Source organism: Petaurus breviceps, unplaced genomic scaffold (assembly GCF_028583685.1).
Source record: "Petaurus breviceps papuanus isolate PSGF00001 unplaced genomic scaffold, PetGlider_PUasm1.0 37, whole genome shotgun sequence".
NCBI classification, from domain to species: domain Eukaryota; kingdom Metazoa; phylum Chordata; class Mammalia; order Diprotodontia; family Petauridae; genus Petaurus; species Petaurus breviceps.
Genome location: NW_027186296.1, coordinates 107,812,210 through 107,833,170, shown reverse-complemented (window position 1 = coordinate 107,833,170; position 20,961 = coordinate 107,812,210). Strand labels below are relative to the sequence as shown.

The 20,961-nt window shown below is 41.2% G+C and overlaps 1 protein-coding gene across 4 annotated transcripts in view; it reads left to right on the top strand.

Moving 5' to 3' along the window:
* MYOF (myoferlin) overlaps positions 1–20,961 on the top strand; it is a 165,401-nt gene that overhangs the window by 88,429 nt on the left and 56,011 nt on the right. For all 4 annotated transcript variants that reach the window (XM_069099252.1, XM_069099255.1, XM_069099254.1 and 1 more), the window contains 5 exons: positions 4,340–4,464; positions 7,862–7,978; positions 12,230–12,407; positions 13,487–13,611; positions 17,397–17,503. In XM_069099252.1, coding sequence (XP_068955353.1) covers positions 4,340–4,464; positions 7,862–7,978; positions 12,230–12,407; positions 13,487–13,611; positions 17,397–17,503 — 652 coding nt within the window. The remainder of the gene's footprint in view (positions 1–4,339; positions 4,465–7,861; positions 7,979–12,229; positions 12,408–13,486; positions 13,612–17,396; positions 17,504–20,961) is intronic.

The following is a 20,961-nucleotide window of genomic DNA, read 5'->3' as shown; positions in this document are numbered from 1 at the left end:
CCTATGATTAATGTCTCATGAGATTGTTTAATTGTTTTATAACCCATGTTCTTTTTGTGCTTACTGGCTACATAGATGTGGACGTCAAGGTCAGTGGTTCTGGAATTGGGAGTAATTTTTACTTAAGCCCAAGACATTGATTTCATTGATTTTTCCATCTGGATGGAAAATGAAAATTGTTTTCATGCTTGGCCACCAAAGTGCAAAAATGTGTAATTTAATACAAGCAAGCTTGAGTAAATCAAAAACAGAAAGTCTATTTGAAATTCCCTCAGATGTCAATGTTTTACTAATTGGGTTTTTTGAAGATATTGGTCAGCAGTATTAATAAGGAACAGCCATGTTAATTGAATAGAATTGTCTTTCCCCTGCACCATCCCTTCCCCTAACCCCATGGTGCTAGAAAGCCAGTAGGGGTTAACTCAGGATGGATAGAATTTCTTCCCTCTCACCTCAGAAGGAATGCAGAGGACATAAGGCTCTGGTTGGTAGCTGTCTTGTTTGCACACAGCTCCAGTGCTCAGCCCTCAAGGGGACCGTTTCTAGAGCTAGACAGTGGTGGGTTCTACGACTTTATGCTCAGTGATGGTCCATGAGGATTAAGTTTTGGGCCATCCTGATTGACATGAAAGGCAGCTAGGTAGCACAGTGGATAGAGCACTGAGCCTGGAGTGAGAAAGGGTTGTCTTCCTGAGTTCAAATCTGACCTCAGACGCTTACTAGCTGCATGACCCTGGTCAAGTCATTTAACCTTGCTTGCCTCAGTTTCATCACCTATAAAATGAACTGGAGAAGGAAATGGTAAAACACTCCAGTATCTTTGCTAAGAAAATCCCAAATGGGGTCATGAAGAGTTGGACATGACTGAAAAATGACTGAACAATAACAATTGGTATAGAAACACGGAAGACTCATCGGATTTACAATTTATCAATAAGCCTAAAAAAAAAGCCAGGAAATGCCTTGCAGGGGAGGGTTCTAATGGTCCACAAGATGAGCATGGGTCACCAATGTAAGATTGTTGGGGGAAAGCCAACATGGCATTGAGTTATGTTAAAAAGAGAAGGAAAGGCTAAGGGCAGGAATGTGACCCTTCCTCTATATTTTACATTTATCAGACTATGAATGCAGTATTGTGTCCACTTTCAGTCACCACATTTTTTTAAAGAATGTGGAAGAACTGGCAAGGGTTCAGGAAAGACTCAACAAAACTGATTAAATTAGTACAGGACTAAGGGTCTAAAGCCCTGCTCTCCAGTCATAGTTCTGTCCCTTACTCACTGTATGACCTTGAACAAGTCATTTGTATATGTGAGCCTCAGTTTTCCCATCCCTACAAAGGTAAAACCTGGCAATCGCTAAGAGATTTGGGAGAATGTGTTGCAGGTTCTAAAGAGTTCCCAAGAAGCCCAAAGGGGAGTTTGTTCCAATATATTTTAATCCCTAGAACCATCTTTGGAATAAGTCTATAACCTCTCAAGGTAACTTGCTTTGAAGGATAGGCTAGGGCTTCTTTGGATGTCAAAGTCCCAATGCCTTGAGGGTATAATTTGGTCTCTTTGATTCAAAATTGAATTTTGCATAAAGTTCTCAAAATAGGACACTACCTAGGCACATAAGGGTGTTCAATAGATGGTTGATTGAACGGAATTGAACTGGTAAAAAGAAAATGGTCTTAAGGAAGGAAGAACATAAGAGAAAATTTCTTTACCATCGACTGGGTCATTAATTTGGAAAAAGAAAAAGTTCATTAAGAGTTTTTCTTTTATTTCTAAAGGGCCATTGAAAAAGATATGGAATATTCATTCTCAGGGAGGAGAAAAGACAAATACCTGTCCTGAATAGTTTAGCATTTACTTGAGCGATTTGGGGGGGTGGGTTACCCCAGATGAACAAAGAAGGAAAATGGGGTAGTGAAATGGAGGATTAACAGGGAATGAACGGTATCTAGAACCAGTTTTAGACCTGGTTCTCATGTAACTCATTCTATGACCTTAGGACAAGCCGCCTTCCTCTCTGGGACTAGGTTTCCTCCTCTTTAAGGCTGGGCTGGACAATCTCTTAGGTTCACTGCAGATAGAGAAGTCTGTGTTTCTTTAGGATTTCCTTCTTTCCCCCCACCCCACTTATCATTATTGTTGTGGTTCAGTTGTGTCCAACTCTCCATGACCCCATGTGGGTTTTTCTGGCAAAGATACTGGAGTGGTTTGCCATTTCCTTCTCCAGTTCATTTTACAGATGAGGAACTGAGGCAAACAGGGTTAAGTGACTTGCCCAGGGTCACACAGCTAGTAAGTGTCTGAGGCCAGATTTCAACTCAGGAAGATGAATCTTCTTGACTCCAGACCTGTCTAGCTGCCCCCATGTCATTATTAGTATTTGTTTATTACAAAATAGGGAAAGAGAATCAAAACCTGTGAGGTGCTTACCCAGCAAATCCTCTATGCCTCATTTTATATATTGATTGCTAAGTACATCAAGCCATCTGTACTTTGGTAGCAGATATATGCAATAGCGGTGGCCCTCCTGCTTGGATACCCTGTTCATCTATTTTCATCTTTTACCCTTATTTTTATCTTCAATGGCTTCATCATTTTACTTTGATAAACTCTGTGTGTGTGTGTGTGTGTGTGTGTGTGTGTGTGTCTGTGTGGTGATGAAGATAAGGATGATAATCACTGGTGAAACTGTGGAATGTTAGATAAGTGTCACCCAACATCTAACTATGGCCAGGGACTCTAGGCCATCACAAAGAGCTGCTTCTCTTCATTCTTTGTCTCTCTTTTAAGGTTTTTGTCTCTCCTCTCTTTCTGTCTCTAGCAGCACATATTCTGAGAATTCTCATCATTGGGCATGGGAATCTCTGCCCTCCGCCTCTACCTACAGAAGCCCCAGGCACATTTATGAGTGCACTGCAGAGTGATTTGTCCACATAGTGTTAGCTCTCTATTGTTCTCAAACCCTTGAAAGATTTGTGATTTCATCAGCCTAGAATGCTGAGACCCCTACCTCTAGCACCCAGCTATGACCTCATAGCTAAGTCGCTGGGAGCTGCCTGAGGCACAAAAAGGGCCAACCCAGATATTGCTGATGAGAAGCTTAGCCCTGCAGCCAGGATGCCAGGCGGCTTGTACATGCATCTCTGTCTGTCTGCATCCTCTCATTGCTCGGAGAGTATCATGCACTGACTCACTTGCTTCACGTTAATATATAAAATTATCCAATCTTCATGGAAAGACCTTAGAGGTCACTTAGACCAATTTTTTTTTCTTTTTTTGCCTTTTGGAGGGCAATTGGTATTAAGTAACTTGCCCAAGGTTACATGGCTAGGTTTTTTTTGTGTGTTAAGTGTCTGAAGCTGAATCCGAACGCAGGTCCTCCTGACTCCGGGGCCAGCACTTTACTCACTGCCCCACCTAACTGCCCCTAGACCAATTTTCCATACAGCTGAGAATTCCCTCCACCACATCTCCAAAACTCTGGGTAGTCATCTGGTTTCTGCCCCAGGGATGGAGTGTTAAATGCCTCCTTAGAAAACCCATTCTATGTTTGAACTTTTGGAAAATGAGCCAGATTCTACCTCCTTGCATTGTTAGTTTTGACCTCTGGATAGAAAATACATCTAGTTCTTGTTCAACATGGCAGCTCTTCAGGTCTTTGAAGTCAATAGCCATGCCCCTGAGCCCCCCAAGTCTTCAACTAATTAAGCTATGAGGTTTGATATCCAGAAAACACAGTAATGGATGGTGACATTTATGATGATTTAAAAGGTTTTTTTTGTAATCACAGAGAAATTATTGTAAACTAATAGAATGGGTTACCATGTAAATCCATTAACCCTAAACAAGCAATTTTTATATAATCATAACTAACTGCTTGTCTTTTAAGTAACTGCTTAAGGCTGAATAATATTTCTTAGAAAAAATAAGATAGATGTTCAACTTACTAAATTTTCTTAACAAATATAAGTGTAACTATAGCTCTCATTCAATGTCAATGATATATGTAATTTTCATTTTTGAAAATGAAAACATTTATTTGTGAATTGGTACAAATATGACAAAGAGAAATTTGAAAACCTATTATTCTTCCATTTAAATGAAATTCATAGGTCACAAGATTAGCACAATGTTTGGGTAGCAAAAACAGTCAGTTGTTTAATTTATTCTTTTAGAGACACCAGAAGCATCATCATAAGTGCTTATAGTCTGCATTAATGTAACTAATGCACTTGTGGAATAAAACAGCCTCACACCATAACTAACAACTAACTTCTGGCAAAACCTAATAGATTAGAAATTCCAGTGTCTATGATCTAATGGTGATATTTGCTTCTCAGGGAAAACAGGAGAAACTGAAGTGGGCTTCGTGCCAACATTTGGACCTTGTTATCTAAATCTTTATGGAAGTCCAAGAGAATACACTGGATTCCCAGATCCATATGATGACTTGAATTCTGGAAAGGTTGGTCTCCAATTAAATGAATGCTTTTAACATTTGACTGATGGTAATGATTTCTTACTATGATATAACTGCTATGACCAGGCCTTGGGTTTAGGGGAAACTAAGTAAAATGAAACTCAAATCCCACCTTGCCTCCCTACCCCTAAAACATTTACATAAAACTCTTTTTCTCCTTTGCCAAAGCACTTGGATTCTTACTATAATTGTTTAAGCTAAGATATTTCCAGGCTAGTTCTATTGGAGGACATTTAGTCCTTTCCCTTAAAGCATAGACTTTCCTAATAGCCTCTTTCAGAAAGCATTGAGAGGGTTAATGCCAAGCAATTGCCAACCATTCTTAGAGTGAGAGAGTCATCATCAATAAACATTTATTAAGTAATTACTGTGTACTAGGCACTCTGCTAAACACTGGGAATTCAAAGAAAGGGCTAAGACAATCCTTGTGCTCAAGGAACTCACATTCTAATGAGAGAGACAACACATAAAAAGGAGCTGAAAAGGTATGGGGCAGGTGTTACCTGGTTCAGGGGCATGATAAAGTCATTCATCCCGGGTAGGACATAACCTGAGGAGGTGTGAGTTTCTGAGTTAATTTTATTTTGCAAAGTGATGAGTTCTGGAATCATGAAGTCCCCAGAGAGTAGCCTGAGTAGAAAAGCATGAGAATTCCCCTCAGAATGCCTCCTTAAATGGCAGAGGATCAGGGAGGAGGTCCCAGATGTGCATTTCCCATCCTCTCCAACCAGAAGGAGGGAGGAGTTCCAGGGGCCAGGGGTATTGAGGAAACGAGAGCTACTGAGTTGATTTCATCTTCCAGAATGATTTGTCTCTGGAGATGATGAAGTGCAGAAAAGTAGCCCAGTGGGAAATGATGTCTTAGTTACACATATAACTCCCTGTTAAAATGCTTTGCTAGTTTCAGTCTGGAAGGGGCCCTTAAGCATCTCTTGAATTTTAGAGTATTTACTCTATATGTAAAGTTATGAATGGAATCACAATCACTCCAAGCCCCCAGTTAATAAAATTACTAACATGAAGGTAGAGGTTGGGCTCTCTACCTAACTTTACCTTCTTATCTCTAGTTAACCTCTTTGTGGTTCAGGCAAAATTCAGTGTTCTGGAAATGTTTGTGTAATGAAACAGGGAGTCCTTCCTTTTAATGAAGAATGAAAAAAAAGGAGAAAAAACCCCCATCAAACTTATCAACACATCAACCAAGTCTGACATTATCTACAGAGTTCCATATGATAGTACCCCACCTCTGCAAAGAAGCCAATGCTAAAATCCTTATGCAGGGAATTCTTGCACTGGGTTTAGACCAAATGGACATACTTTAAGATACTTTTTATTTGTTTTGCTTATTCGATGACCCCAGGCAAGTCACTTAACTTCTTAGGGCTCTAGACAACCACTACAAATTGCAAACCTTCATTGATATCAAAGGATTCCTTATCCAAGAGCTCCTTTTATTAATTAAATAATTCCAGTCCATGTCCCTGGCCTTTTGGGTGACTATAGAATAGAACATTTTTTTACAAACTTCCAAACACATTTCCCCATGAAATTTTCTCTGTTAACTCCAGCCAACAGCTTCTTCCCCTTTAAAACTCTTCTCTGATTGTATTATGTATTCTGGTCCTTGATTTGCAAAGACTGCCATGTTAGACTTTGATTCTGTACTGGAGGAAGAAGGGAAAATCCATTGGCTATTTGTGCCTAATTTCTCATGCCTTTGGGGGGCCCTAATTAACATCTTCTCATCACTTTCCAGATTATTCCCATGAAACTTCAATATGGTCTTCAGCTTATTCCCATATTTGACCTCATACAAACTATAGTTTCCTTGAGGGTAGGGATTGTTTCATTTTTAATCTCTATATTCAGCCACAGTTGTGCCTTGCATATAGCAGTCACTTAAACATGGGTGGAATTGAACTGATTGTGTTCACTTTAATACTTTATGATAAATTGTCTTGCTCTCCAGTCATTCCTTTTGTTTATTAATAATAATATGTATATAAGGCTTCAAGTTTTGCAAAGTGCTTTATATACATACATACATACACATACATGTGTATGTGTATATACACATGCACACATATATGTACATGTGTATATGTATGTGTGTGTGTGTGTATATATATATACACAATCTCATTTGTTTAAATACTGATGTCCCAAAAGGCTGCAAGCCTTGGTGGGGACCAGGTTATGACTCTTAGAGGTAACTAGCTAAGTGGCACAGTGGATAGAGCACTGGGCCTGGAGTCAGGAAGACCTGAGTTCAAATATGCTGTCACCACATGTATTAGCTGTATGACTCCAGGTAAGTTATTTGAACTCTGTCTGTTTCCATGTCTGTAAAATGTGGCTAACAACAGCACCTCCCTCCAGGGTTGTTATGAGAAACAAATGAAAAAATATTTGTAAAGCGCTTAAAGTGCTTAGCATGTAGTAGATGCTGCAGAATGCTTGTCTCCTTCCCCAACCCTCATTTTGTACTCCACAGCACAGCACGCAATCAATATTTATTGAAATGACTATACTTTTGAGAAATAATAACATCCCAGAATCTAATGATAGTCAAGTGCTCCTGCCCTCCATGATTCTTCTTCTCCCCCTTCCCGCTGCCAGAGAGTATCTCATCAAGGACTTAATTCTACAGAATGAATGGTCTGTTATACGGTACCCCAACCATCATTCCCAAAGGCTGATAAACCCACAGAAATAGGGAGGTAAATCCAGGCAGGGGCAACTCCAAGTCTTTCCTTGTCTAAATATACTCTGGGAAATTAGTTCTAGATTTAATATAGTCTTTGATAGGCCTGAAGATACAGATTAAACAGGATCTCTATGTGTATGTGTGTATGAAAGGGGGTGTGTATGTGTGTAGTTGTCGATTCTTCAGATCCTTGAATTCAAATTATCTTAGTGGTCTATGCTCAGTTGTTTTAATACAATATTTTATCTAAAAACATATATTTAATAAGTAGGAAAACATGCTATATTCTTATTCTATCAATAATCCGTGCCTACTTACATTTATTTACTCTTCTGGAAAGTTTAGTTGTTCAGACCATGGAGCATAACCATCCACTTACTAGTAGCTTACCCAAACTACTGGAAACAACAATTTCTAGAATGCCCCAAGAATCTTCTAGACTATCTTTAAGTTTTAACCTAAGGATAAGCTAGTTTTCCTGGCTGTTCAAGTTCCCACCATTATCCCTGATCTTTTGTGTTTGGGACCTGAAGCCTTGGCCAAAAAACCCAAGGCCTCCTCATATAGTATTGGTGTAAGACACGCAGAGAAGCTCAGAGTGTTATCTACAAGGGGCTTCTTATTGGCTTGTACTCACTTTAATAATCATTAATAACATGCATCATTGCCTTCCAGGGTGAAGGAGTTGCTTACAGAGGTCGGATCCTAGTTGAACTGTGTACTTTACTTGAGAAAACACCCCCTGACAAAAAAGTTGAAACCATACCCAGTGATGACCTGCTGGTTGTTGAGGTAACTTCTGAGCTCATATATCATATTAATCAATTCAAATGCTCTTAATGTTTATACAAGTTAGGGGACTGCTTGTACTTAGGATGTATTTTTTTTTTCTTCGTCCATGTTTGATCAGGAAATGCATCTAAGGGTTGACTGGAAAATCAAAAGGTCAACCTTATTCTTAGAAGGTGCTTTATACAGACCATAACATTGGTCATCACAATAGTCTTTTGAGATAGACCATTAGTGTCATTATTCCCATTTTCTAGGTAAGGGAACTGAGGCTTATAGAAATTAAGTGACTTATCCAATGTCATAGTAAGGAGAAGGTGCCATTTCAACACTCTAAGGATCCATGACTTCATCTGGTTGAGTCTTCTCTCCTTACTATAGTAGATGGTCTTTATAATTTGCTATGGCTGAAAAAAAGTCACCTGTTAGCCAATCATTACCAATTAGTAATGAGCCTCCTCAAGTTAGGTAGGCTTGTCTTTGGATGATGGACCCACATCCAGTCTAGTTAGATCCGGACTTGAATCTCTTTGATAGGTATCGAGAATCCTGGGTCCATAATGAGACATCAGAATAGGTCTTTCTTGAAGGATTGTATGATCATTCCCATTTTCCACATGTAGAAACTGATGGTCTGAGATGACCAGATCAGAAACTGAGAGATGAAGTGAAAGAACCAGCATGGTTTCATCAAGAACAGGTCATGCCAGACTAGTCTCATTCTTGTAGAGAAGATAAAGAGATGATGGATTAGATAATAATATAATTAGATAGATTTAGATAGATTACTGTACTCAAAGAGTAGCTATTAGTGGTTCAATATCAAGATAGTAGGAGGTCCGAGGTGAGGGGCCCCCATTGGACATCTTCTAGAGTACTGTGTTCAGTTTGGGGCACCATCACTTAGAAAGGGCATTGATGAGTCTAAGAGAATCCAGAGGAGGGCTACCAGGAGAGTGAAAGACCTTGAATTCATGATATGTGAAAATTAGTTGAAGGAACTGGGCATGTGCAACCTGGAGAAGAAAATACTCAGTGGAGGTATCTGAAAACTTGTCACATAAAGGAGGGATTGAACTCATTCTGTTTGGCCCCAGTGGGCTGAACCAGGAGCAGTGAGTAAAAGTTGCAGGAAAAAAATTTAGGCTCTCATATGGAAAGATTTCTCAACAACTAGAGATGTTCCACTATGGAGTGAATTGTGTTGAGGGTGACGGGTTCTTCCCCCTTAGAGGTTTTCAGATGGAAGTTCAAGGACCGCTTCTCAGTTTTGTTACAGTAGATACTCCTTTCATGTGAACTGTGCTAAAAGGCCCCTGAGATCTCTTCCCCTTCTCAGATTCTATCATTTCTCTGTGTTCTTCATCCAAGGTCACACAGTAAGTAGTGGTGTGGGTTTAGGACTGAATTCTTTCCACTCTCCTGAGCTTCTTCATTTTATATGAAGGATATGAAAGTCAGTATAACTCCCAGGATTACTTAAGCCAGACTTTATCTATGACATTTTTGGAACATGACTAATCTCCCACTTAAGTAACGTAGGCAGAAAAGGCTAAATGAGATTAAACATCCAATGGAAACCTAAATTCAGCCCACTCTTTGGAGGTACAAGTAGATTGCAACACATTACACATAAGAGGTAGTATGAAGGATGTCTGTTGTCAGAAAAATGTGGGACTGGAAAAAAAAAGATGGGCCTGTCATGTGCCAAAAATGAGGGGTTACTGATGGACAGTTCTTGTTCTCCATTTGGATCCTCAAAGTAAAAAAAATGATGACACTTAACTAGCTGTGTGATCTTGGGCAAGTCACTTAACCCCAATTGCCTTGCCTTAATCCCCTCCGAAAAAAAAAAAAAGAAAATGAAGGAAGGACCTCCAACATGTTGGGTGGTCCACCTGTGGTGGTGTTATAGAAACACAAGGACAAAGGTCATACCAAAGTCACAGGTGTGGGTGGGTTACATATATGAGAGTCTGTCCATCACTACATTTAATAACTGCTATCTACCTATTTCCTGAAGGCTCTTAAAGATCGAAGAAGCATTTACTCAATTGTGCTTCTTTTTTTTGTTTTAAACAATATTTTCTCAAGTTATACATAAAGATAATTTTTAGCATTCACTTAAAAAAAGTTTTGTGTTCCCAATTTTCTCCCTCCTTCACTCCCCTCCCGTCTCTGAGATGGTAAGTATACATGTACATCATAAAAAAAATTTCCATATTAGTCATGTTGTGAAAGAAAATACAGAGCAAAACAAAAAAAATGAAAAAAATAATCAGCTGTGTTTATCAAAACTTAACATTGTACTAAAGCACTGCATGATTTCTAATAAGAGTTGACAAACAAAGGTTATTCTGGATAAAACCTCAGTTAACCAGAAAACTGCCTTTACCAACAGTGAAATTTTACTGTGGTTACTCTCCCTTTAATTCATAAGGCACAAATGACCATCACAAGTCCTTGAGACAGTAGTCTGATCCTGGCTGCAAGGGAGTCCATGCTCTTGAGGCACACCCACAGCAGAGAAGGTGGGCATGATCATGAATCACCTTGCAGTCATTGAAGTGCTATGAGCTGGGAAAAGCCGGAGGGAAATCAGTCAGGAAATTCCTACTTGGGGTCAAATTGTTCTGACTGCATTCCACGAGAGAATGCTGTCAATGGGTTCTCTGACTTAGGCTGAACAATGATACACAGACCAACAAAGAAACTGGATGGAACTGAATAAATAAAATCATGGCTTTAGAGCAGGAAGGACCCTTAGAGCTCATCTAATCCAAATGCCTCACTTTACAGATAAGGAAATTGAGGCCTAGGGAGAGTAAGGACTTGCCCAAAGTGACATAAGTAGTTAGTGGCAAAGTTGAAATTTGGACCTATGCTTTGATTCCAAATCCAACACACTTTCCCAAAAAATCTCACCCAGACTGATTGATGGTCTACAAAGTCATGGTAGCATCTCTTTCGAAAGGTCTGGACTGTTGGTCAATGACTTGAGATCTTTCAATCCATTTTATTCATGTACTTCATCTTATCTACTGTATTAAATGGGATATCATATGTAAAGCGTTTTGAAGAAGCATTTTAGAAGCACTTAAAGCACTATAGAAATAATGACTACTGTTTTTGTTGTTGTTGTTATATTTTATATAGGCTGGCAAGGACTACCCAGTGCCCAAAGCCAGTCTACTGGCACAAAAGAAAGAGCTTGGAGAATAGCTGAATGTACAGAACGAGCTATGTCAGGCAGGGTTTCCACACAGCTGCTAGACAGTATTTGGAAGTGAGCCAGCACCAATAAAAGTATGCTGAAGAAATATCCAGGATATGGAGAAACATGTCTTTAAAAAGACCTGTGTAGCTTAGATCACTGGGGTGAGAGCTGGGGGAAAGTGATAGGAGAATCACTTAGGCAGGACACGCAGGCAGCAAAGATGGTGGGGCTCTTCCTGAGGACAGGCAGGGGACAGAAATGTGAATCCAAGAGACCAAGTTGACAAGAAGGCCATTTGCCTTCAAATCACTATTGCAGCCAGCCCAAAAGGACAGTCTTCATATGTACATGTGGAGAGGGCTGTTAGGCACTCTTGGGATTCAGCAATGTAAAAAAGGCATTAAATGTGATCACCATTGAGAGTATAATCAATCACTAGATATTTATTAAGTGCCTACTATGTACCAGACAATATGCTAGGCACTGAAGATAAAAGGACAAAGAATGAAACAATTCTTCCCCTTAAGAAACTTACATTCTTGTGACAAGAGAGGCAGCCTGGTATAAGGGGAAACAAATCTGGTCTTGGAGCCAGGAGATCAGACTTCAAATATTGGCTCTGCTATTGATTATCATCCTTAGGCAAAACACTTAATTATCTTTGGGTTTCAGTTTTTTTCATCTATAAAATGAGCAGTTTGATAAGATGATCCTAGTATTATCAATTTAGAGTTGCAAGAGGCCTTAGAAGTCATGTGGTTCAATCTTCATTTTACAGTTGAACAAAATGAGAGCTAACAAGGTTAAATGATATGGACAAAGTGACACAAATAATCAGCATCAGAGCCAGGATTCAAACTCAGGTCCTGCTTCCTCAAGCTTAGGACTCTTTCCATTATATCATGCTGAGGGAGTTGGGCTAGATGACCTTGGAGGTCTCTCCCAGTTTTAAATCAATAATTGGTTTTATCAATTAGAAATTTACTTGCAAGAGAAAAGATTCTTCAATAATTATTTTCTCCTGTTGTAATCCATAGAAATATCAGCGCAGGCGAAAGTATAGCCTGTCTGCAGTATTTCACTCTGCGACCATGCTGCAAGACATTGGAGAGGCCATTCAGTTTGAAGTAAGCATTGGCAATTATGGCAATAAGTTTGATGCCACCTGCAAGCCTTTGGCATCAACAACTCAATACAGTCGGGCTGTGTTTGATGGTAAGAAAGATTTTCAGCACTCGATGATTTTGATTCCTTCCCTCCCACCTGGGTCAATGCACATGCCATTGGCCAGTTAACTACTTACAGGGAGAGAGTGCATCTTTTCCCTCTTCAGATTCTCCACAGGGCCTTGAACACAGTAGTCTTTATATAAAGATATGTTGAGTGAATGAATGAATGAGGGTTTTCACTTTCCCTTTAGTATTATTTTTTTGGGGAAGATAGTCTAAAAAGAATATGACCACAGGCCAAGGCACAATAAACAGGAACTCTTACTGCATAGCATTCTTATTAGGTACTTAATATTCTGAGCTGAACATTGGGGAGCAAAAGGTCAATGGGGCAAAATCTTTGAAACAGATTATGCCCCAAACCTATCTCTGTATCTGTCCATCCTGTCATATACTCCTTTCTCAGGCTGGGCAGGCCACATAAAGAGGGACAGGGTGACCTTCTGCAAAGCTATGAATTTCTCCCCTATCATATCTGAAAATTTAGAAAACACTTTGGCCCATTTCGTGATTTACTGTGCTTATGGAAAGGCATTCTGTGAAAGGCCAGAATAAGATGTAAAAACAAAACATAAGATATATATATATATATATATATATAATTGAGGTTTCTCAACCAGAGAAAAAGAGTCAGAAATGGAAATTTCTATTTTTTTTTATTTGGAGCTGTTATTTTGACAAATTTGTCTATTACTCCTAATCCTAGAGAAATGACTATGAAGTTAAGTAATTTATGCAATGATTGCACAGCTAGTATAAGTCAAAGACTGGTCGTGAACTCAGATCTTCCTGACTCCAAGGCTATCCTGTAGCCATGACACCATGCTACCTCATATTGCACTTAATAAGGCAGAGAAAATGGGCGAAGATATTATTATATAATTTTTGACAAGGTTGAAGCAAAAGGGCTTCTGTCTAACACCAAAGTAAATAGAATATTATATGAACTCCATTCTCTGAGCATTCTGATTAATCAATTAGGGGCTTCATCTGAAAGATTATTTCATAAACAAACAACATTTCAGTTATTACATGTAATGCTGATCTATGAATGTTCTATACTAGGGAATTTCTATTATTATTTGCCATGGGCGCAGACAAAGCCAGTGGTGACTCTGACTTCTTATTGGGAAGACATTAGTCACAGACTGGATGCAGTGAACACTATTCTAGTCATGGCAGATCGGCTGGTAAGTCATTCCACATCTCCTATTCTCGTTCTTGTCCCTCTTTCTACCCTCTACTGTCTTCTAGAGCTTTATTAAAGATCATATCCTAAGCAAGAACGAAGAGAAGACTCAATTAATCAATCTGCAATCATTTATTAAGTATTTGCTATATACTGAGCACTAGGGATAAAGTCAAAAACAAAACAAGACCCTGCCCTCAAGGAACTTACATTCTGATTGAGTAAGCAACATGTGCATTAGTGGATATGTACAGAGTAAAGGCAAGGTAACTAGATGAGAAGGCACTGGGAATTGGGTAGGGCTGTCTGTAATGAGGACCAGGAAGATTGAAGTGGAAAGTTAGAGCACAGGGTGGGTACTTTGATACTAGGGCAGTGAGGGTTCATACCAAAGAGAAAAATCCCCATGAACAAAAGGTTGAACCCCAATTTTGCTTTCCTTTGTAGTGATGCCTTCCTCATAGAAGACTGGGACTTCCTTTGATGGGAATGCTATTATTTCATTTTTCATGGTCAGCTAAGGCTATGGATGGGAGTGGTGGTAGAGGAAGTTGTTTAGGGAGAGATGGGGAGAATTTCATGTCCAGACCCTTCTGTACAAGCCACTAAACCATTTCTATGAGATGGAGTTCTAAGGATGATCTTGCTCTGGTCTTAGCAATTTTATCCCCTTGTTAGATTGGCCCTTCACTAAATGTCCATTCTGATACCTTGTATTGGAGTGGAAGTGACCCTAGATTCACCAGGACAATTCCAGAGGAGCATAAGCTCTGACAATCCTTCCACATTGGAATAGCTTTGGACGTGCTCCTGGCCATAAGCTGGTATCTGTCTGTAGCAGCAAGCACCCCAAGCGTCCTCAGGGTGGCTGCTCACCCAGGTTCTTAGATCTGCTTTGTTAAAGGAAAGCAACTCAAAATGGGTTAACAAGCTTACTTTAATCAGTCAGACATATATTGTTTACCTTGTTCAGGAGAAAAGGTCAGCACCCCGAACCTCAAAGCATACAGGCAGAATTATCAAGACAGAAACATCAAGTAGACAGATTTCCAAACTGTCCAACCATTACATCCATACCCAGTCAACATCTGGGTTTCCACATTCTGGGTTTTTCAAAGCCGGGGGACTCTCAACAACGGCTTCCCAGAATTCAGATCAAATCACAGAACACTTCTCAAAGTGAGTCCCAAAACAAAGCTACACATCAGGGCCTACATAGCCCTCTCTCGGCTCAGAGAATGTTAACAACCTTATTGACTCACTGGCCAACCAAGAAGCATCCACCGAAAAACAAGCCTCCCACCCCAGTCTCCAGGTGCACCCCAGCCTAGGGGCAGGGGAGATCTTCAAATTTGCATTTCCATTACACTGTCCTGAGGTCCAGCCTAGCCAAGTGCTCAAAGGACCCACATGTTAGGTCCCAGGGGCTGATGGGGAGCACCCACTAAGGTCAGGAGGGGCTGTGATCTAACAGCACTGAAGGAAGTGAAGTCTTAGACTACTTGAAGATCAGGGATAATCTTTCCTAAGACCCAACTTAGCAGTACCAGGGCTCAGTAGAACAGATGGACCTGGATACCGAATAGATCCATCAGGACAGAACAGGTGCTTCAGGAAGACCATAGGATCATAGGGATCTCAGAGGTCATCTAGTCCAATGCTATCATTTTACAGATGAAGAAACTCATAAGGCAAATAGAAGGTAAATTAATTGCCCAAGGTCATATGCATGAAGAGAGGATTTGAACCCAAGTCCTCTGGCTTGATAGCCTTCTAGTGGATACAAAGAGGAAACTTGGATTGGTGGGTTGGAAAATGGCACTGTGCTTATTATTGGGGATATAAAGACAAAAATGGAAGAGTCTCTGCCTCAAGAAACTTATAGTCTATTGGAGTCAGAGAATACACATGCATATATAAGCATACATAAATATATATATATATGAAATAAATACAAGTGATTGTGGGGGGAATCAGAAAAGGCCTCAGGTAGGAGGCGACTTTTCAGCTGAGCTTTGAAGGAAACTAATAATTCTGAGGAATGGAGGTGAGCATTTTAGGCAGATGGTCAGAACCAGTAGAGGCCTATCCCAGTAGGTGGGCCGGGGCACAGATCATATCACTGGGAAATCTGTCACCAAGGTCCAGGTAGGCATCCAGTGTCTGGGTCACTTACCATGGGTGTCAGGAACCCAGCCACGATGCCTGGACTTTGTGTGTGGGGCCCCCATCCAGGAGGGCCTGCAGTACTCAGCAAGATTCCAGGGCAGGTGCTTACATACAGAAAATAGGACAGGGACCTAGTTCCTGGGACAGGAGTTCTAGCTACAGAACCCATAGCCCATCCCATCCTTTTCTCCCCCCCCTTTTTTTTTTGCTTTTTGGAGGGGGGGAAAGCAGGGCATTTGGGCTTAAGTGACTTGCCCAAGGTCACACAACTAGTAAGTGTTGAGTGTCTGAGGTCGGATTTGAACTCAGGTCCTTCTGAATCCAGAGCCAATGCTCTATTCACTGTGCCACCTAGTTGCCCCTTTCTCCCCTATAAAAATAGGGGAGAAATACATGAAGAAGCTGAGGTCTGGAGAGGTTAAGCATTTTACCCAAAGTCACATAGCTTGTGAGGTGCTGAATTGGCTAGTTACAGTCCCCAAGCTTGGCATCTATAGGCTTTTTTTTATTTTCCCTGACTGGGCTGGGTGGATCCCAGGGCTTGGGTGGGGCTAAGCCTGACCGCAGGGTTAAGAGGAACCAAGTGAAGTGGGACCAGGGCAAGGAGGCAGGTTGATCACTATCTGACTTTTTGTAGATGGGGCATGGACTGTGCATGCACTTCTAGGTGACCCAGATCACGGGATGATTTCCCTGATCATTTTTTGGCATTTTCTTGTCTTGGTTATTCTGCACGAAAGCTTCTGTTCTCCCTCACTTCACACATGTGGACAAGCCTTACTCAGGCAGTGAGAGTCAGTGTGAATCATTGAGGGACAGAAAAACCGGTGGGCAGGCCCAGGACTGGTGCCAGGCAACGCTCTGGCCCTGCCGGGAATGAAGGAAAAAAAAGGCCTCAAGACATTTCCTGTGAATAGAGGGCAGTGGCTGCTTTTGTTTAATACCTGAGGATACCCAATGTTCTAGGACTGTGGGCTGGGAAAATGCCCCACCTAGAGCCCAACCACAGCTAACCAAAGTCTGTGATAAGTCGGGAGATGGAGGACAGCAGTGGCACTTCTCTTGCCTTGGAGTTTCAAGGCTAAGCCTGCAAAATCAGTTAGCTCTACAAGAATTGTTTTTAAGATGTAAAAACAGTGATTTTTAGAATTGTGCATTTGGTGGAAACAGAAAGTTCCTCATCGTTAAGAGGGCATTTCAAACCGTCAAAACCAATAAACCAGCATTTGCTAAAAGTGTGCCCATGCCAGGCACAGTGCCAGGTGTTGGGGTTCCCAAGAGAAGAATGAAATTTCCCTGCCCTCCAGGAACTTACAATCTGTCCATTATTTCCCTATGGAAACAACTCTCCCTCACCATTACAATAATATTTTAAAGAAAGAAATTAGCAGTAACCAATGTGTGTGTGTGTGTGTGTGTGTGTGTGTGTGTGTGTGTTCTAAATGCACATCCACCTAAACTTCTTTTATTAAATATTTTTCCATTTCTTGATTGTAAGTAACTTGGAGGGAGGTAAGGGGAGGAACTGGGAATGATGGAATAGGTCTTAGAAGGCAAACACAAGACCATTTTCTGACCATTTTTCTTTATTCTCTTCCACTTCCCCCCATATTTTAGCACTTGAACATGGAGAATTTAAAATCAGGAATACAAGCCAAAATTCCCGGGAACCGTTTGGCTGAAATGTGGCTGAAGTTGATTGATGAGCTTGTAGAAGACACAAGGTAAACTCATCTTCTTCTAGGTTTCCCACCTGAGCCTGTAGTAAGTACTTTGTCATAGTTACAGAAATCTCCCTTCCCCTCTTTTCCCCCTTCCCCCATTTTACAGATAAGGAAGCTGAGTCTCAAAAAGATTAAAAGGACTCTCCTACTCATATAGCTAATAGAGTCTGGATTTCAAACCCAGGTTTCCTGACTTCCACTTAATAAGTTCAGAGCCTGCAGAATTGTCATCTTAATAATAATAATAATATCAAAGGTCTTAAAAGCCTCCACTGGAAAGGGAGTGGTGGCAGTTGCACAAATATAGGAAATCTCCAGATTCTGCCTTTGTGCTAAGTAGCCTAAGGAAGCTATGGTCAGCCCCACCCAGCAATGCCCAGTTCAATCTGCTTTACTCAATCTGCCCAACTCAACATACCCACTTCCATTGCTGGATGTGAGAGGGCCTTCACTCTTGTGTGTGGGTAGCAGGGGCCAGAGAGAGAAGAGACCTTTCTCTCCCCCATCCCCTCCACAAACCCACACTGACCACTCTTGGACAAACTTAAGCAAAATGTCTTTTTGTCTCCATGGATGTAGGGAATAAGGGGAGAGGGATATTCCAACCTCTCCCCCCCCCACCCTTTTTCTCTAATGCAACAGCATTCCTAAATTTGCAAACACTCAAAAACCAAAGCTGTTTAATTTGCAGTTTTATTAAATGCTGCATGACTTCCGTCTCCATTAGGACACTCAGTCGCTGCTTGAAATCTGGCTAACCATAGGTTATGATTGAAGAGAGTTCTGAGGAGTTTGACATTTAAGAGAATTGGAGCTTGCTTCAGATCCAGGCTAAGGATTCTCTACCAAACTAGTGGGAGACTGGAATTCCAGGAAGGATGATTATGCCAAACAGCCAGAACTAACCAGATTTTATTTTCCTGAAGGCTGTTGAAATGCCCAGGAATTTCTGTGTTCTTATGCCTCCTGGTGGACTACCTAGTAATGACAAGGCAGCTTGACCGACGAAGGGAATTTTAATTTAATCCTTTGTAGAGTTCTAGTTATTGTTTGAACCTTTGGGGTGAGGGTGGGGGTGGGAGTCACATGCCCACTTTCATTTTAAATGCTCATTTCAGTGATTGAAACCTTCAAAACTTTGGGCAAAAATTGGTGAGATGATGTCAGACGTGTGTATTTTATAATTGGTCTCCCTTTAAAATTGCTGGGGATTGTGGGCTTTGTTAAAAAGTAACATGATATAGTGAACATTCAGGAAGAACTGAGTTCAAATATTGCCTCTAGCACATACCAACATGGTATGTTATTTTAACTAAAACACTAGGTAAGTTATTTTACCTCTTTGTGGCCCAGGTAACCACCTAGGACCTACTGAGCCAGAATTTATTAATCTGTCCCCTGTCTATGTGCCAGGCAATAGGACAGGATGGGATCAGTGTTGGAAGGAGTTCTGCAGGCTGGTGATTGTATTTGATAAGCAAAATGTGTCATACAGCTTCACTATGATTGTGACATTTAAAACTTATGTAATAAGAAATTCTTAGTTTGAAGGCATGTTCAGTCATTTCCAATCAGCCCCAACTCTGTGTGACCCCATTTTTAAGGGTTTTCTTGGCAGAGATACTGGAGTAATTTTCCATGTCCTTCTCTAGCTCATTTTATAGGTGAGAAAACTGGGACAAACAGGTTTAAGTGACTTGGCCAAGGTCACACAGGCTAGATTTAAACTCAGAAGGATGAGTTTTCCTGACTCCAGACCTGGCACTCTATCCACCGCACTACCTAACTGCTCTTAAGGATATACATACTTTTTTTCTCTTTTGGTGAGGCAGTTGGGGTTAAGTGACTTGCCCAGGGTCACACAGCTAGTAAGTGTCAAGTATCTGGTCTGAGGCCCAGTTTGAACTCAGGTCCTCCTGACTCCAGGCCTGGAACTCCATCTGCTGCACCACCTAGAAGGACATACATACTTTAAAAATCTATTTCTGTTTAGGAGTCTGGGCAAAGTTCTATAAGTAGCACTTCCAATCTGGCTAGCAACTATAGGGGCTTTTGCCCAAGGCAAGGAATTTTGACGGTGCTGATTGCATCTTCCTGAGGGTGCTTCTTCCCCTACCTACCTTACCACCAACCTTATCTAATTGCATCCTTCCTCCCATGCCCTGTTCTTCCCCTGCTGGTCTCACAGCCTGCCATGTCCACCAGCATCCCTGTCTCCCTGCCCTGATCAGCAGCTCCCCTTCAGTAATACAGAAACTCCTAGGTGTTACAAGGTGTTCTCCCTTCCCTTTCCAGATGAACCCCAACCCCACTTTCTCCAAGTGAAAATCTGATTAACTGTTGCTCTTCTGCTAGGAATGAGGAGCTTAGGGAGTAGAGCTTCTGGGGACTGATGACAATGCCCATTTACCAGCCAGAGAGATGTGATGGAAAGGGCACTGGAGGGTAGGCAAGAAGACTGATGTCTGAGGCCCCTTCCAACTGCAAGGTTCAGTGATTCCATGAGCCTGTGAACCCAGGGTCAAATTCTGTCTTTACCACTACCTAGCTGTGCAACCAGGCACTTACTTCATTTAATCCTTCTGGCTTCCGTTCCCTCACCTTAAAAGTGAAGGGCTTGGTTCCTTCTTCTTGCTCGGACATTCTTGAATTCTAAGAAGCCAGAAAAGGAATTCACAGTCACCCCCCTGATGCCCTGCTTCCTTCATCTTTTCAGACTACTCCATGGACCGCTGGACAAATGGGATAAGTTAGATTAGGACCAATACCCTGTATCCCCCACGCAGAGGTCTAAAACTGCCTCTGATGTCAGAGTTATATACCGGACTCACTCACCTTTCTACCCTTTTGAAAATAGTCTATGATTTAGAGGGAGCAGATAGGTGGCACAGTGGATAGTATGCCTATCCTGGCATCAGGAGGCCCTGAGTCCAGATTTGACTTTAGGCACATACTATCTGTGTAACCCTGGACAAGTCACTTAATCCTGTTTGCCTCAGTCCCTCATCTGTAAAATGGACTGGAGAAGGAAATGGCAAAATACTCTAGTATCTTTGGCAACAAAACCCTCAAAGAAGGGATCACAAAGAGTCGGAGACGACTGGAAAAACAACTGAAAAGTACCTGCATAATTTAGAGTGTTTGCATGAAGCCCTGTGACAGCTAGGTGGCACGGTGTATAGAGTGCCTGTCCTAGAGTCAGGAAGACCTGAGTTCAAGTCCAGCTTCAGTCACTTCCTAGCAGTGTGACCCTGGGCAAGTCACTTATCTCTGTTTCCCTCAGTTTCTTCATCTGTAAAATTAGTTGGAGAAGGAAATGGCAAATCACTCCAGTATCTTTACTGAGTAAACCCCAAATGAGGTCACAAAGAGTCAGATACAACTGAACAACAACAATGAAGCCCTAAGGGGAGGCTAGGTGGCACAGTGAATAGAGCACTGGCCCTAGAGTGAGGAGG